Below are 19,093 nucleotides of genomic sequence, written 5' to 3'. Positions count from 1 at the left end.
CTGTAAACCACCACACTGTGCGCGCCGATTGCTGGCCTCTCCCCACCCCTCCCAGCTATAGCACAGCCCCCACTCGTTCAGGCGATTACTGCACAGCCCCCACTCGTTCAGGCGATTACTCTCACTGCCAAGCAGCACGTAAGCCAAGCACACGGCTGCGGACGCATCTCCTGCTACAGAAACTCCTCTAACATTCAACTCCATGCCAGTAAATGTAAAACAAAACTTTATCCCCTGCTCTACTAATGCTCCGGACATCACATGTATCCCTATGCTAACGTGGACGGAACCGAATTACATTTCACACTTTGTACATGCAAGTTTGCTCATCACATGTTGCGTACTGTGAACGTGCCTTGTCTTGCCTCTTCGTCGCTATTTAATCGTTATACTTGCTTTATTGTCTAATTGGCCAATCCCTCTGCCTCCTTGTACACTCGCCTGTATTATGCCTCTAGTAGAAGTTTAGCTAACTTCCGCGTCTCTGGAATTACTTGGCACATCTGAATACTTGATAAGCCATTGCTTCCACTTGCCTGTGCATTACGCTCTGCATCCTAGCATTGATTACCTGCATTTGAATTGCCAGTTGTTTATCTGCCTATAAGGTACTTTACTGGCCTTTGAGAAAGCCATTGCTTCCACTTGCCTGTGCAGTATGCTCTGTATTTTAGGAATGATTGCCTGTATCTGAATTGCCAGTTGCTTACCTGATATCAATGTATATAATTACTGGGATAATATCCTCCGTGTCTACCTCTAGGGATGCTACTCTTTCATATCTTCGGCATAGTATTGTATGACTAGGGCCCTTATCTCCGTCTGCCACACTGCCATTGCTTGTGTTCAAAGCCCAGAGAGTACCCAACCAGTAGGTTGGCAGTATTGAACTATGCCCAAGAACCTAGTCTAAGTGTCAGACTGATCATCCAATCTCCAATACACCCACTTTAACTCTTTAGTATGTTTCCCTTGGTTACTAGACCGTTCGTCTTGTCTTCTACTTTCCATAAATAGCATCACACTGCTTAGCATGCTACCACATCTACCTACCACCATGTATTCCTCTATACCTGACAAGAAGTCACCCAGCAGTTCACCTCCAGACTTAAATGACTCACAACCGACTCCCTGTACCTTCCCATGTCCGACTATTGATAGGAACTTAAGACTCAGAGCTAGATTAGCTCAAATATATGAGCCTCTCGCATGTTCTATGCCTACCCTACAGAGATGAAAAGAACCACGACACCCTGCACTCACCAATCCACCCTAAAACTTAATAGGCCCCGACTATTCCTCCTTCACAATTGATGGCAATAGCATCAAAGTAGGGCAAGAGGTCAAAATATTAGGTTTTTACTTGGACTCTAACCTCTCTCTCAACAGACAAGTGAATTCCTTAGCCTCCTCCACGGCTTACAGGTGTAAATTGATCCTCAGAGCCAAACCCTTCCTGTCCGAAACGAGCTGCCTAACCCTCGCGAGAGCCCTTATATTGTCCCGCCTGGACTACTGCAATGCTCTATCTTTGGGCCGCTAAAGCTACTACTAGCAAACTACCAACTCTTCAAAATAACGCTCTTAGAGCGCCATTGGGTATCTCTAGAAGAGATCACAGCACACAGCCAACAGAATAACTGGTTTTCTATCATTGACAAAATTATCCTAAAAACTGTGACACTTACCCACAAATCCCTCAATAACGCTGCACCAATTTATTTGATTGACAGATTTCACAGGCAGACCTCCCTTAGACCCACAAGATCTATAAAGACTGTCTCTCTGTCCCCAATTTTAAACGCTCTACCTTAGAGGGTAACACCTTCCCAGTGAAAGCAGCTAAACTGTGGAGCTCCCTACCACCAACCCTTAGAATGGACCTGCCTTATCAAAACTTCCGTTTTAAGGTTGTCTTATGGCTAAAAACATAAGCCGTCAAACACCTCCCAGGTGTTAAGTCTTGCATATTCTCGCCTTCTGTACATTTAGGACTATCATGTGTTTATCTGCATTTATGTATTGTATATAGCTATCATTATTATTGTGTATGTATATATTCTTGTTGTTGTAACTAAGCCTTGCATATTCATGTAACTGTTGTGCCCTGTCACCCTACGGTATGCACGCGCATTACAAATAATAAAACAAACAATGGGCTAATGTCTTGGAAAGAGCAGTTCTTGTAGTAAAGTCTTTGCCAATGTTCTCAGAAGTAGTTTGTACAAAAAAGAATCATATGTTGGGTCACAAGCTGATTAGGCCTGTAAGTAGGGAAAGTTTCACGAACTTCCACCGCGAGAGGTAAGTTCTCTCAATCGGGTTGGCACAGTACCTTAGTATGAAGAAAAAGATGCAGTTGAAGACGTAGGTTCCTGGCAGTTCCTGCAGATCTCACTGTTCCTGACCCTCAGTCGTGGGACTCCTGCACTGTACGGGGACGGGTCAAACAAGCTGACAAAATGGAAGATCTTCGGTTCGAGTAGCTGTCGTCAAGCACACAAGCTGGTGTCCTTCCCCCCTGTGGTTAATCTTAACCAGCTCCGAGAATGGTATCCAAGTGGCTTACCAATTGATTGGTCCCACCAACTCAAAGGAAGAGGTCGTCCTTGAAGGGGCTTCTCTGTCGAAGTGAACTTGGCAATTCGGACCTGCAGCAGGGCTTCAACCAGGCAAACCAATGATCCAGGAGTTGCAGCAGCCGTCCTCTTCCAGCTTGTCTTCGGTTCTTTCGTTGCAGTGGTCGGCTCTGCTTTCCAGTCCAAGAGACTCACCTTTTAAACAGTTTTCTCCCTTTCATTCCAGCCTAGCTGTCACTCACCCAAGCAGGGTGGCTGTCCTTGCCGGACAGTCAGCCAGCCAATCACGCCAGGGTGCATTTGGGTCTCCTAGGAGACTTAGCACAGGGAGGTTCGGGTTCTGTCAGAATACTGAAGTATTGGGATCCTGCAGGAGTGAAGCTGGCCCACCTAGCCCCCTAAGCCTGCCTGCTCAACAATCCTGCTTCTTTAAAACTATTGGCCAGGCAAACCCAAGGGGAAAGGGGAATGGATAAAACAACAAAAGACAAGAACTCCCACTGCAGGTACTTCAGACTGTCTTCCTGGAAGGTTTTGGCTCAGATGGGATGTTCCTAAAAGGAAAATACAACTTTAAATGAATCTATTCTTTTAATATCTTTCTGACTACACTTTGTTATATAATACTTTCTCCTAAATAAATATTACCTGTCGCCTAAGATTGATTTGCCAATAGGCTGCTTCAGAGAGGTATATTTATATATTGCTGTGTGCTGACTGTAGCTACTCATAGAACTTTCTTCTCTTTTTGTCTTTCAGCACTCGTGTTCTCTTTATTTTCTTGAATTGAATTCCTTACAGAAAAAAATCATACCCAAAAATATTGTTGTCACTATTATCTATGTAAATCTACTCAGGCTGTAATTATAGAAGATGTATTTAATGTTCATTACCTTTTGTGATTCAGATGACTCTTAGTAAAATAACTGAAATATTTAAAGTTCCAACAAAAAATATTGTGCAGCGTACCTCTAAAACTGCCTCTTACAGAATGTCTCTCAATTAAACACTCTGAAAATATCGCTGCTCGCTCGAACTTCAAAGGCTGTCTATTCTTGCTTTCTTCCATTAGACTGACAACGAAGAAATGAAGAGAAAACAATTGACTTTTAAAATGGCCGCGACGCCACTCGGTCCTTTCTTCTAAACCATGCTTGGAAATCTGCAGGAATACGCGACGCTCTCTCGTCAACCGAACAAATAATAAAAATAAGGTTAATTTGTTACCTGAACTATGTTAAATGTTAAAAACGCGGCAATATAGTCTGCGCGCCTGATTAGTAATAAAAGTTAATTTACTCTTAAATAAAAAATAATTCTTAATAGAATTTTTATCAACAATTATATACATTGAAAAAAATAAACAAATGTATATTTTTTCCCAAGTCTTTCTCTACAACTTCAGTTCAAAAATAATGAATCTTCAATGAAAATACTGAAATCCACTTAGCTTAGAAGTTTTTTTTTTTTCTAGGACTTGACGCTTCACAAGTTCAGCAGCAGACTGGAACTGGATTTCTTAAACTGCAGACGATCCATCCGTTATCTAACAACTAATACTAAGATATCTTTGGGATTAAACAAATGGATACTAATATCCTTTAAAAATGGAAACTTTAGTAGGAATTACTCAGGAGCTAATACATTTATGACCTACTCAGCTACAAACTTTAATGAAAGGCAGTTGAAAATTGCCATGAACATTCTAAATGACATCACAATACTGTATGTAGTAAGCTAAACCAATCACTACTGCAAAAGTGTTCCACCATGTTTGCTGGGGGGCATCTCATCTTTCTAAATGAAAGTTAGTTAAGGGACAATAGAATAATTTGAAAAAGAAATTTCCTGTTCTCTAAACAGAATTTATTTAGTATTTCAACCACACTCTCTAACTTTCCTGGAAAGATATTTGAAACTCCCTATTCTCTTAGGGATCTTATCAATGTGAGGTACCAAATGTGAAAACCTGACAGGTACCTCCCTCACTTCCTGCCCACCCCAGACACTCGGATGCCAGAGGCGGTCTTCAGTCCTGAAGCCCGCCAAATGCATAGAAACAAAGGCACCAAACCTAGTTTGGTGTGCACAGACAAACACTAGAAGGACCTTTCCAAAATGAAATGGTGAAAAAAGAAGACCGGGACCTGTTTAAACAAAGGGGCTTAATGCGCCATCTTGGAAAACATGGCTCCCGTGATTTTTAGCTACCGGTTTTCGTGGTCCGGAAAAATCATGGTAGTTTTTTGTAAAACACTGCCACCAGCCATTTCGATAGGAAAGGGTAGCATTTGACTGCTATATGAGTTTCTAGAAACAGGGGATACTAGTTAACCCCTCCAGCACTCTATAGGAAGATAGTGTGTGCTGGGTCTAGGAATTTAAAAAGACTAGTGAAGTCAATTTAACCATACATTCTCTGGGAAACAGTAGTTTATCCCAGAGAAGGTATTTAACCCTTTAGGAAATCTAAAGAGACATCCCTGTGTCACTGCACTGAGGGTGCTGGGTAACACACATGAAAAGATGCCTATGGAGTTATATTAAAACTCCATAAACAAAGAACACAAGAGTAAAACATACATCAAAATACATGAGAGTAAGGAAAAAAGGCTCATACTCTTTCCAGGTAAAATAATCAAGTCCTCAAAATCCGGCCAAGTTGCTGGGGGTCCTGTAACGCTCACATGGTATCCACGGAGAAGTCACTCAGCCTGTTCTGACCTCTTACGACCTCTAACCCTTCCCTGGAGTCTACTCGACTGGAGACTGGGCCTGAAACACAGGGTTGCTAGAGTTTAACTCCCTACTGTGTCTGTGTGCGTGAACCCCTTCTTCCCCGGGGTCCAACCCTTCCCTTTGATCCACAGCTCACCTTGTTTTCATGGAAAGTGTGCTCTGCGTCCTGCTTTCAGCGCAGGTGCGCGTTGATTGATGCGGGCTCGTTTCTGCCTAGTTACTTCACTGGCAAGAATCCGACAGGTAAGTATAATGAGTCTTTTGAACAGTTCTCTAACTTTGTTCCTTTCCTTCCTTAGATGATGACCGGCGTCCAGGAATGGCGACGTGCTGCTGAGATGAGTAGCGCTGAAGGTGAGTGAGAGCGCGAAGCGACCCTTTTGTATTTGTATTGAACAGAGTTCTTTTTCTGTGTCTTTTAGGTGCCGCGACGTTTTCAGCGTGGATGCCGGTTATGAAGAAGAAATGCGGTGAGTAAGCGCGGTATGCGGCGCCTCTAGATGTTTCCATGCTAACCTGGAGTGTCTTTTCCCTCTTGCAGATGGATGAGAAGTTCCGGAGACAGAGTTACCCCAGAGCAGCTCGAATTCAGGTAAGCGTTTGAAGCTCGTACAGTCTTTAAAAATAAGCGAAGATTTGCTGAATGCTTACTAATTCCTTTTTTCTGTTCTTTTCCCTTTTCCTTAGGAAGCGGTGTGCCGGGATGGGAATGACACCGCCGAAGATGCATGCAGAACAGAAGGAGCGATGAATGATGGGCAGAAGCGCCGCAAGGTAAGGCTGTTCCTAACAGTGTTCTTGTTCTTGCAGGAGCCGAGCGCAGAAGAAAGATGCAAGCCTACTGGAGACCAATCCGAACACGGTGAGTGTAACGCTGCAGGTGCAGAAAACACAAAGCATGTTTCTCAGCCTGGGCGTGGCTTAAATAGTCTCTGAGTATCCCAGGTGTCTCTGGGCTGAACCACCCCCAAACGACTAGACTGCACATGCAGTTCTGGGAACCAAAATATGTGGGGGCATCCATCTTGTCCCCATCAATGCACTACAAGTCCAATCCCCAATGTTATCCTATGCGAGTGAGTGAGTCTGGTGCCACAAGCGCCAAGTCTGACTCCAAGTGGGTCTTTGGAGGGATGGAGAGGCCCTTGAGGGCCACGTAGGTGATCGTGGCCTGGCTCCAGCCTGACATCTTGGAGGGCTGGGGACTTGAGGGGCAGGAATCTTGACAGGTCCCTAAGGTGAAGGGAATTAGCACATTTATGAGAATTCTCCCTAACAAGAGCTACTTATCACAGGCTCAAAATCTCGACTAAACAAATTAGATACAGTCTACAAATCTTTCAAAATTGATGGGAACATCATCAAGGTCTCCACTGAGGTCAAAACACTAGGAATCTATTTAAACTCCACCCTCTCTCTCACTAGGCAAGTCAATGCAACTGCCTCCACAACAGCATACACTACCAAGTTGATTAATGCCTGCAAACCATATCTATCCACTAACAGCTGCATCATGCTTGCCAGAGTTCTGATTTTATCCAAGCTGGACTATTGCAACACTCGATTTCAAAGCACCAATGAAAGAGATCTGAACAAACTTCAAGTGCTTCAGAATAACGCATTCAGATCAGCCTTAAATATCCCTCCAACCAACCAAGTTTCAGCAATCAGGCGGGATACACATTGGCTTCCAGTGCGAGACAGAATCTCACTGCGAACACTAGTAGTTACTCACAAATGCCAGTCCAACACGGCTCCAAAATACCTGGCCGACAAATTCAGCAGGAACCAATCCACCAGACCTACCAGATCAAACTACTTACATCGCCTCAACATTCCCAAATACAAATAACAAAAAGCAGGCGGATCGAGCTTCCCGGTACTAGCAGCCAAGCTGTGGAATTCCGTGCCCAATGCACTTAGAGCTGAACTATCCTTTTGGTCCTTCAGAAACAGCGCAAAAGGTTGGCTTTTCGCCCGGCAAAAACTAACTCCTATTACCCCTCTGCTCTGCTTATCTGTCCTAATGGATCATTGCCTTTTTGTAACTTTCTTATCCTCTCAGTATGCACATGTGGCCATTGTATTGCATGATTCCCTAATGCACATTGTACTCGCACCGTTTACCTGATTTGCAGATTTGATATGTACCACAAGACAACTGCTATTTGTTTTATCTCTGTAACCGCTATGCAAGTATAAGTGCCAGACTATATTAAAAGGTGGGTTACCTAATACCAAGAGATACGTCTTGCAAAGTCCCACACCATTTGGACTTAAGATCTTACAAAGAGTTATCTTTTTCTAGGCAAAAGACCCAACCGTTAGAAATCTTTACCCTTTTCTTGGAGCATGAGTGTTCTCAGTGGCAGATGGGGGCGGGAGGGTCACTGTGGCTCTAGTGTCCTCAGGCAGGTCAGGATAGGCACAGATTTAGCCATAAAAGTCAGAGTTCCTGTGGAAGTCTCTTCAAACAAGTAAGTATTTCACTTTAGAGTTAGTTAGGGTTCCAGGGACTTCTGAGAAGGCCCCCAGGGAGGATTCCAGCAGTGGGCCTGGGTGAACTGGAGGAGAGGACCCCCAATCACAGAAAATAACCCAAAAGCTTTACAGAAATCACACAGGCTTAAGGTAAGTAAATACCCTAGCCAACATAGTACTTCAAAACAGAAGAAGAGTTGCAGCAGGAAGACTTCAGGATCTGCAGCCAAAAACCCGGTAGATGAATTCCTTCGTCATGAAGACTGAAGACAGGACACTGGAAGGGATTTTGCAGCAGGGATCAACGGGGAAGGCTCCAGGCCAGAGTTTCATTGTGGGTGGATGCAGCTCTGTGGTTTTGGCACCCTTTTCAGGAGCCAGGAAGGGACTGGATATTGCAGGTTGGATTCTCGTCACTAATCTGGTCCGGCACTCTCGTGAGGGGACTTCAAGGAGTGGAATCACGTCCCTGGAGGTCCAGCAGGATGCCACTAAAGTTTCAGCTTGATTCGGGAGACTGTGCACGGCACAAGGGCTCGAGGTCCCAGGGCATTTGTGTTTTGCAGGCCGGCGTTGCGAGAAGGCTCAACATGCAGGTCTTCTTGGGTTTAGTGGATCTCACCCAGCTCTGGGTTGGGGTCATTGTTTTCAGAGTGCCAGGTTGCTTGGAAGGAAGGGTAACAGCAGACTCTCCCTTAACTGAAAATCATCTCAGCTGCGGTTTCTTTATCTTCCTCTTCCAATTCAGGTCCAGTGGTCGACTACAGCTCGTCAGCTTCGAGGATCTGACTTTTATGCAGGAAACCAGCCAATCAAACAGGCATGCAACATTCAAAACTGGGGGTGGAAGTCCTTTCAGGACAACCAACCTCCCATTTGGAAATGAATTATCGCAGTAAGGCTGGAAGACAAAGGACTGCAGAGTTTTGGACCCCTCCCTAGCTTCCTGCCTTCACAGACACTCTGGAGCCTGGGTGGGCTTGACCAAGGTCTCCCGCCTAAGATAAAATTAACACAAAGGACTTTCCTGCACTGGAGGGCAGGGGGAAGGACCAGAAAGGAACGATGAACACTGAAATGGCAAATAAAAGAAGCCTGGGGCCATTTTGGTAAAATGTGCATTCTTGGGTGCCTTTACCGCAGCAGTGGAAACAGCCCTTGGTAAAGGTGCACCAAATTAGGAAAAAGGTTCACTGCCACCAGCCATTTAGGGTAAGCTTGTCCCTGGGGATACACTATATCCCACCAGCACCCCACATAAGGTGGGCTGTGCTGCTCTCACCAGAATAAAGTTTTGACAGGATACAATATCCTTTCTATCCTTGGGAACTGTAGTTCACACAAGGTTAGCCAGAGAAAATTAAACAGGGAGCCATAAGGGCAACCCAACAACAGTAGGCTGCATCTGCCAAAGAGGTTAACATTAAAAGGACACTCTGGAGAGTCTTACGACACCATAAAAAGAGTAAAAGGGTCTGTGAGTGTGGAAAAAGGTTCCCACTCACTGAGGTATAAGGAAAAATAATCCATCAATCCAGAAAAATGTTCTGGGGGTCTTCACAAGCATGGGAGATTTTAGCACTTAAATTACAATCTTACCTAACACTGACATCATTTTAAGGCATGTTATTTGTTTGTTTAACTTTACATGAAACAGTTGTGATATTGCGTTGATTTATTACTTATAACTGTGTGTAGTTGTAAAGTGTTGTGTAGTCACCCTTTGGGGATACCTATAGTGCACATTCAGTTGTAGATATTAATGTGTGTAGTATATAATATCCTGAATTTACATCTGGATGTGTTTTGGGCCTAATAAATAGTATACTTTATCCTCTTATGTGGACCCCTACTACTTTACTATAAAGAGTTAATTATACCAACACAACATACCCCTGTCTCCTAAGCCTAAACCTTACTGATCAGTCTACGCTATCCAGCAAGATGCTGGTTAGACCTTGCTTATTCACTAGGCTGGCCTTCTCAGACCACACAGCAATGTTGGTTTTGAAAATTCCATTCAGTAGTTACCTGTGCAACCTTTCTTACGAGTCTCTGGTTATGGAACCTGGGCCTGGAACTTGTCTGGTGCAGCCCTCTATTCTCACAAGCCTGAAGGGTGCCACTTCTGTGGCTACACAAACTCTGGTAATATCTACAGTTTCATTAGAATCTAAAGTCGAGCAGATACTTGTTCCCTTCTTTTCTACGGATACACTTTTGCAAACTTCTCAAGTACATTTCATAAATTTACATGTAAATCTCAGATCATTACTTGTTCAAATAGTGGTTTGGGAGTTTTTGGGGTACCTTCTATGTGATATGATTGCAGTGTAGTAATCCATTGATTCATTACATTTAGCCCAGGAAAAGTATGAAACTATTCTCTCCTGTGCACTTATGTGAATTGCAGTTTTAGCCCCTTAAGTGTAATATCTTTGTCCTTTTTGCATAGGAATGCATAATAGCCCAGCACTTAAGGGGTTAAAGAAATGTTGGGCCTTTTATAGACTATTTACTGTTTTATAATATATCTTTCTATGTGTAAAGGACTTACTTGTAAATGTGCAATATTTTCAGTGTTATTCTGCAGACCTTCATTTTGGTTGTACAAGCACTCCAATATCGTTCTAAGAGTGAAGCATGACTGCTCCGACACATTTACCAGAACCACCCACAGTAGTGGAATGAAATACCACTGAATAAACAAATAAAATTAATAAAAAGATTTAATAAAATATGGCCAACGGGAATCCATTAAATAGGCATCCATTTCCATGATAACAGATGTAATCTAGCAACCAATTGGTGCCCCATAGATATGATATGATATGGCATTTGTAACGCGCCTATACACAAGTGTTTCAAGGCGCGACGAGGCAGGGAGGGGGGAACAGAGGGAAGACAGAGAACGATCCTACGAGGCCAGGTGTCATTCAGATCGCGCAGGTGCATGGGTAGGGGGGAAGGGGAAAAAGTGCATGGGGAAAAGGGAGGGGGGAAAGTGCAGTACAGGGTAGAATAATAGATAAATAATAGGGCCAGCTGACGGCATATGCAAGGTAAGTGCAGACAAGTGCTGGGAAGGGGGCTGTAGGGTTACAGAGACAGTCCCGCAGTGCTGGGGTTGCCAGGGAGGCAGTGCAAGTGTAGAGTGGCTGGGCCAAGGACCAAGATCGGTGAGAGTGGCCCAGTTGCAGATTCAGTGCAGTTTCAGTTCAAGAATTAGCAGGAGAGAGGGGGAGAGAAAGCAGAAGCAAAGAGGAAGGTTTTCAGGTGCTTCCGGAACCGGAGATGGTTCTCCTCAAGTTTCAGGGAGGCAGGAAGACTGTTCCAGAGGGACGCCTCTGCTGCAGAGAGAGATCTACCCCCGACTTGTTGCTTGGAGAAGCGGCTGACCCTGAGGGAGTTGGAGGCAGATGAGCAAAGAGCTTGAGAAAGAAGATATTTAGCAAGAGAGAGTTGAAGGTATTTGGGCCCTAGGCCCCAGAAGGCCTTGCGGACAATGCAGAGGGTTTTGAACTTAATCCTCGCAGCCACTGGGAGCCAGTGTAGAGATTTCAGTCCTGGAGAGATACGGTCCCTGGGCTTGATGAGTCGCTGTAATGAGCAGAGACGTAGACAGGGTAGGGCCCACACAATCTGTAAATCCCCGCTGAGCAGCGCTGTGTGGGCATTTACAGATAGTCACTGCAGTGGGCCCAACTGCATCAGCTTCAGGCCCCACTTGTTAGCCAATGCTGGCTATGCCTCTGGCAATGAGGCTCAGCTTGTATGGCACTGGCAGGTCTTGGCTGAAAGGAAAGGATTCCAATTAACGGGAGCACAACGAATGGGGAAGACAGTCTAAACAGTTATAAAAAGGACAGTCTGAGTTGGATGCAGAATAGGAGTTCCACGGCCCAGTCGGACATGACAGTGGGAATGTAGCTTCAGTGCCGACTTACTGGGACCAGAAATATTCAACAAGGGATAGTCCATTAACAGTCTCAAGTAAACCCCCTTCTGTGGGCTGCAGACATGTGTTCCATATGCCACAATGTTCAATCTAACCAATGGAGACACACACATACACAGTTCAGCAAACAGTGCGGGGGCGGGAATGATGCCTGGCCTCAGGCCCTCTCCAAACCTGGAACATGACAAAGGCTGCACTCACCTGAGCGGGCATGGCTCCATAGGAGGGTGTGGGGGTCATCTGACGGATAGGCTGTGCCAGCATTCCCTGCCCATGCTGAAAAGGACAAAGATATGCAGTCACAAGCAGAACAATGAGAGCGTTCTGTTGGAAAGAGAAGTCTACTCTATTTTTAGTGCTTTAGGAAGTTTTCATGCAGTAAGTGGGGATCCTCACCAAGATTGCTACGTAATGCTGCGAGTGTGAGCGCCTCCCGTAGCAAGAGTTCCCCTCCACACGGCAACAACCACAGCTCCACTCCTGGTGCTATCAAACAGGGACAGTGAAAGCTCCCAACTACCACCAAAGTGTGAGATAATACTGCCAGTGCGAGTCCCTCCCCATTTACTTAAACAATGCTAGCAGTAGTAGCAACTCCTGAAGTGGTCTATGTCGCAGCCACTCTGAGCATGTGAATGCAATGCTATAAATAACCCTTGCAGCTTTAGCACTTTGCAGTGCTACAGAATGATTCCAGCGTGAGCCCCTTAGCAGGATAGAAGGAGAAATTACTTACCATGGATGCTTCACTCCTTGACTCTGGATGGGACATCGGGAGCCACATATATTGATCCCTACGCCCCATCCCTTAGTTCCCCTGTGCTCAGCAGCTCAGGGAATCAACTCCCACATATGGAAAAACAAAGTGAACAGCAAGCAAACAAGAATGATGGACTTAGAAATCATATTTTTGTTTTAATAGACACTAAAGCGCTAACCCTTCTTCATCATTCACCCACAAACAGGGAGAGGAAGCCTAAACAAGAATAGAGTAGTAGGCAAGATAATTAAGTCAAGCAAGCTTTCATAGAGGTGCAGGCAGGGAGGGCGTTGAGCAATCTGTGGGAGAAGAGTACATCGAAAAAGAATTCATGGGAAGTCATTTCTACTTCAATGAATTGCATTCTCCCACAGATGTCTCATCCTGATAGACGCCCAACGCACTACTAAACAAAGGAGGAGGGCTGGAAGATTAGGCCAAGAAGCTCTGTAACACCACCCTGCCAAAGTGGGCATCTCTGCTATGGGCCAGGTCTAGATTATGGTGCCTACAAAAAGTGTGTAGGGAAGACCCCTAACCGGAACTCCCCTCTGCATCGCCATGGCAGGGAGGGGTCCTGTATGTCCTGCTGTACTTTTTTCCTGCTTTCTCATTTCATTCTGTAATGCAAAGGACAATCGAATGCGACATTGTCAGCTTCATTACCGCTTGCCCCATCGTGGACGGGGAGAATGCAACAAAAAATTGATCATCCCATCGAACGGCAGCTGCCCATACTACATACTACATAAAAACGTAATGCCCTCTTGGGATTCAGTTAATGGAGCCTCTCCTCTTATTTGTAAGGGTGAGGCAGTGGAAAGAAAACTGCTATCTCCACACCAGGACAAATGTGAAATACCAAAACCACATGGCAGACATTTGGGTCAGACTTTGAGGTATTATCTCCCTGAAAACGATGGCAGCTTGCATGAAAGCCCTGAAAGCTCACAAACTTGTCTTGCTGATGTGATTGCCACCAAAAAGGCCATCTTTAATGAGAGCAGTCCGATAGATGTGACTCAAACGTAGAAGCCATCAGAAAGAAAAAATGACTTTCCTCTCGATGGATGCTCCTCCCACGGATTCCTCATCTATGACAATCTCATCCACATTACAGCAGTTCTTTGGAAATGTTTCTGCCTTCAAGCGGCGCAGCACGGCACCTCATCGGGTGAGCCTGGCACCTCTACACACACTGCACTGCAGAGGATGTCTGAGCCAGTATATATTGAGGGGAGTGTCCCGTGACATCCATTCCGGCCATTCCCCCTAGAACTCTGATGCTGAGGGACTGATGTTGTACTGGCTGTGAAAAACCTGAAGGTGTTTCATGACTCAGTCCCCGGGGATCCCTTATTCAGCTGGCCAGGGAAGGGCCATCGCTACTGGATCCCAACCCTGGGGATCGACAAGCGAGGGAGAATCATCTGGGTAGGGGGTTCTCTGGGAGTGAGTAGGAGACACAGGAAGGTGAGACATGGTATACCCCATATTCTCTCTACCTCTATGGGATTCTACAATTCCCATAACTCCCCTCCTTTCCTTATCAGCCCAACTACTGAGACGAGGAAGAGTGAGATTAGGACGATTACCACTAGTTACATGTACTGGCCTTGTCCCACTAATAAGGTCAGACAGGGTTAGGCAATCAGTCACAATCACATAAACCTGACACTCATGGACCGTTTTCCAAACTATAAAAGGTGGAGCAAAGACAGACACGGGAGAGCGAGACAGGGGCCAAAAAAGAAGGCTAGCTGGATGGCGAGACGGAGGGGCAGCTGAGAGAGCTGCCGAGAACCAGGCCAGGGAGAACAAAACGCTGAGACACTGACAGGCTGAGTGGCGAGGGAGCCGAGACTCCAAGAAGCCAAAAGAGTTCAGAGAAGGGAGCGGAGGAGCTGGCATGTCCCTTCCCTCCATGCGCAAGCAAACTGCTTGTGTCCACCTCTGGGCCATGAGGCCGCCTGGCAGTGTCTTGAGGGGCAGGTGGGCAAGACCCTGACCTCGTTGTGCTGAAAGGAGAGACGCACACAAAAATAATCACAGCCAGTGAGTTCAGAGAAAGGGAAAGCCCAGTTTGAGATCTGCGCGATTGTGGATAGCAGAGGGTCTGTTCTATGAAACCAAGTTCAAGAGGCACAGATATTAAGAAACCAACTCTATTGTCAGAGTGGTCACGCATAGGGGTGAGAATACTATGCGGTTGTGAAGGTCTCCGACAGGTGAACATTGTGAAAGAGAAGTACAAAGGTTGGGGAAGGGAGTTCTCCCCGAACTCTATGAAGCAGAGTCGTTTAGCTGGAAAGTGTTTCAGCAAATGTTAAGCGTTTGAAGAAAGGCAAGGGCTGCCTGTGAAAGTAACTGAGAAGGAACTTCGGGAATATCGGTTTGTTTGACAAGTGTAAAACTGGGTGAGGGAAGCCTGAAGAATCCACTGAGGGGAAACTGTTCTACATATTGAACTGACATTGAACTAGGCGAGGGAAGCCTAACAGATTTATGGGGAATCTGAACTGTGCATACCACCCACCCTGAAGGAACGTTGTAAGAACCCCACTGAGCTGAACTTGGGGAAAGGAGTGGGGAGCCACTTTCATTGCCATCCTCACATTCTTTTTGATACACTCTTTATTTTTATACATTTTCCCACACTTAGTTATTGTGAAACGTGAGGGCAAGTCTAGGTTTCTAACACAGACTTTATCCTTTGACTGACTGACTTGGACCATTTTATTTACTTTGATTGTTGAGACTACTCCCATTATATAATTAGGGCCGGCTAGGAAGTCTCCAACCCCAGTCAAACTTAATAAAGGTGTAGAAAGTTGCATCTTTGTGTCCGTCTTCTTACTTGTGATACCAGGCCTGCCTCACATGGTTATTTGCAGAGAGGGGCAGGTGGAAAGAACATCCATCAGAAAGAACTGGCACGTCTATTGGCAATGACTTATTTGTATAAGTAAAGAAAAGGAAAAACCTATCTGGCCCTATTTCTACAAGGCGTTGCCCTAGGTGGTCAGTCAAAATGTCAAAAAAAAAGTCGAATGACAAAAATATCGAAAAAGATATCGAAAAAAAAGTTGAATTTATTATTTTTTATTTATATGTATTTTTTGGGTTTGGTAAGTAAAAAAAAGGGGTAAAATAAAAAAAATATAAAAACGGGGTTTGGGGGGAAACCCCCCCATTTCGAAAAAAAAAACGTATTGAAAAAGAAATTCGACATTTTGACTTTCGACATTTTTGTTTTCGACAAAATGACTATAAACCGTTGCCCTACCGGAACAAAAAGACTAAGGACCTTATCAGGATATTCAGACAAGTAATAAGAGTACTGTCCAGTGTCCAAACCTATTTATGCCCCTTACACTCTATACTACAGAAAAACTGGGTGCATTCTTACTCCAGACGGAGGATTCTCTCTTTCTGGATGAAAGTTCAAATGTTCAGTTCTTGATGAACCAAACACAATGAGTGATTCTTTGAACGTTCTTGATGTTGGATGCTCATTCACACGTATACAAAAATAACAGAGTTCCTAAGTATCGAAGGGAGACTCTTCCCCTATTCTTCTCTCCAGTTCACAAATTAAGTATCAAGTCTGGTTCACTATCCTGCCAAACTTGCCTGCAGACCACCTTTATCATAAAATGCAGTTCCCAAGTATCAGCGCAAAGCCTCTTCCCCGGTTCTGCCTCCAACACAAATGTATCCTGCCAGTGTAGATCTCATCACAATCAACAAGAGGATGTCTCGCCTTCTCTTGGCTTCATACATCGTCTATCTTCAAGTTATCAATGTTAAGGGGATGACTCCCTCCCCCTAACCTTTCTCAGGCTTTCAATTCAGTTCTTCTCAGGCTTCCTAGGTAGATCACGTCACCAGAGGGAATGGCTTCTATCCCCTGGGCTTTCTCTTGCCTTCATAAAACTCCCACAGTCACCTTGCTTCCGTAGTCCGTCGGGTGCTGCGACTATGTAGAGCATTGAGGATGCTTGCTTCTTTATGGGTGCGGGTCCCAGACTTGCACTACTAGACTTCGTTCACTACCCTGGCAAGTCTTTCCTGGATTTCCACTACGCAAATGTTGCTTGCCTTAATTCAGACCCAATGCCATGGCTTCTTCCCCATAAATTGCTTCTTCAAATGGCACCACCACTCTCTAGGGGCCACAGCACCTCCCTGTCCATTAGCGTACCTTATCTCATGGCCAGCGATGGTCTCGGGTCTCATTGGACGCCTGCAGTCTGCCGTGGGATTGTCCCTTCTCTTCACGTCCTTCTCCGAACTAATGCCACTCTGCACTGTCAGTCTTCCTCCGATCAGCATGGCGCCGTCTCCCCACGTGTACAGATCTCCAGGGAGGCCCGGAGTTTCAGCTTTTGCTCGTTAAAGAGCCTCTCTCTACTGGACCAGCTCTGCAGTGGCTTTAACCTTCTCAGCTTTTTGGTCTGCCTCCTCGCTCCTCCAGGCGGGCTAGACTCTTTGTCAAGTCCTTTAGAGAGGGATTCTCCTGGGCTTCCCCCAGTCCTTAGCACTTCTCCGGCGTGCAAAGATTTCCCCTCTCTCTGGCAGGGCCTCTGGTCCACCGCCCCTTCTTCTGAAGCATAACTTTCCTGTCGCTTGTTGCTTCAGGGAGGGCTTGAAAAAACTGCCTGGTTTCCCTCATCTATTTCTACTTTAGTTGGACCAAACGGAAGCCAGTAACCACTAAACTGTTTCTTGTGGTTCTCAAAGGTGATCTTCATGCTTCCGCGCTTCTCCCTCATCACAGTGGTTGTTAGTAGTATATCTTTCAACTCCTCCCTATTCTTCCTCGTCTCAGTATTTCTACCCTTGGATCAGTTATGCTATTCATAGTCACAAGTACTTAGCAGGGAAATGGTAGGGTGACAATAACTCATGACCCTATTAGGGAGGTGGTTGTTAAGATCATAGGAAGGGGGGTCTTGTGATTGGCGGTTATACCCTGTTCTCCGGATATGGCCGTCACTGGTTCCACAAGGGGTTTTCCCCTCCCACAAGATCCACCTGCTGAGTACCACTAACAGTGGGACTATCAGGAAGCAGCATCACCACCCTAGCATCATGGGAAGGGGCTCTCCGTATGGAAGGAGAGAGGATACTCTGGGATTCGTCACAGAACATTACTGAGAGGTACATACTGGCCCTGGAACCTCTAGCAATATATCTGAGGCAGCAATATGACACCATAGGCATCGAGGTGAAAGGGGAGTGGCATCTGATCTCCCTATATGCAGATGACATGCTGATGTACTTGTGATTCCCAGAAGAAAATCTCCAGTACATCCTATAAGTGCTGGAGAGATACGCTGTGCTGTCCGGTATAGCAGTGAACCGCCAGAAGTCCAGCATGCTCCCATTAGGGGGGTACATGGGGATTCCAGCGGAGCGACTACCTGCATTGCAAGTGCCGTGGGCGGTTAGCACATTTCTGTACCTGGGGATAGATATATACCACACCGTGGAGGAAGAGCATAGGTGCAACACAGAAGTAGCTATTAAAAAAATTGAGAAGTGCATGCAATTTTGGGCAAAGCTGCCCTTGGCGATGATGGGGCGGGGAGCAATGCTAAAGATGGTGGTCCTGCCAAGGCTCCTATACTACTTCGGGAACAAACCGTACCTGATTCCTAAGAAGTTCTTCTCCAAACTGAATAGCATGTGTAGGGACTTTTTGTGGCATGGCACGCGAAATAGAGTGGCGTTATGGAAGCTACAGAACTTCCATGACAAAGGAGGGATAAAGCTGCCCAGCTATGAGGCGTACTACGTGGCAAGCCAGTTAAAGTATGATGCAAAATGGCTCTCTGACGAAGAGACCTCGGAATTTAGGCTGTTTGGGCGTGATTGTGCACCTTTTTATTTGAAAGAGATGATGTGCGTACCCAGGGCGGAAATGGTGGAGTGCCCTAAATGATGCTACTGGGGTGGAAGGTGTGGCGCAGGGCATGCCAAATGATGGAGGACCCGTCCCCATGCTCACCGCAGATTCCACTGGTTGTATTGACTGGGGCAGACGCGCAGCTACGAATGATACTCAGGAACCACTGGGAACCGGCCGGGGTGGCAACAATGGGTGATATTTGGCGGGAGGGCTCTAGTATTACTTTTGAGGGGCTGCGGGAAGAAACTGGGTTGAAGGAGGGCCAGTATATCACGTATCATAGAATGGTACAGAGGATTAAGAGAACATGGCCTGAAACTGTGTTGGAGGAAGAATCAGATGCCACCATAGACGTGATATACGACATAGCTGAGGGGGGTCATGAGATTTCCAGATTGTATGAAATGCTGATGTCTAAAGTGGGGAAGGAGGTCACGCAGTTGAGACTAGATTGGGAAACGGAGGTTGGAGCCCCGATGGAAGACGGGATGTGGGAACGGGTGCAGGGGTATCATAAGAAGATGTCTAGAAACGCGAGGCTGAAACAGATTCAGCTGTACATAACGCATAGGGCATATATGACACCTTGGAGGATATCGAGGTTTGAAAATACAGGACGCCAAGCATGCCCCAAGTGTGATGAGGAGAACGCGGGCATGGTG

General features: G+C 45.7%; 1 protein-coding gene across 5 annotated transcripts in view; it reads right to left on the bottom strand.

The window, feature by feature from the left end:
* Positions 1-19,093, bottom strand: part of MED12 (mediator complex subunit 12) — a 1,704,158-nt gene that overhangs the window by 184,818 nt on the left and 1,500,247 nt on the right. For all 5 annotated transcript variants that reach the window (XM_069612388.1, XM_069612385.1, XM_069612387.1 and 2 more), the window contains exon 39: positions 11,959-12,033. In XM_069612388.1, the coding sequence (XP_069468489.1) occupies positions 11,959-12,033 (75 nt within the window). The remainder of the gene's footprint in view (positions 1-11,958; positions 12,034-19,093) is intronic.

The sequence above is a fragment of the Ambystoma mexicanum genome, chromosome 5p, assembly GCF_040938575.1.
Source record: "Ambystoma mexicanum isolate Mex_15411 chromosome 5p, UKY_AmexF1_1, whole genome shotgun sequence".
Taxonomy (NCBI): Eukaryota; Metazoa; Chordata; class Amphibia; order Caudata; family Ambystomatidae; genus Ambystoma; species Ambystoma mexicanum.
This window is presented reverse-complemented; position numbering and strand designations above follow the sequence as displayed.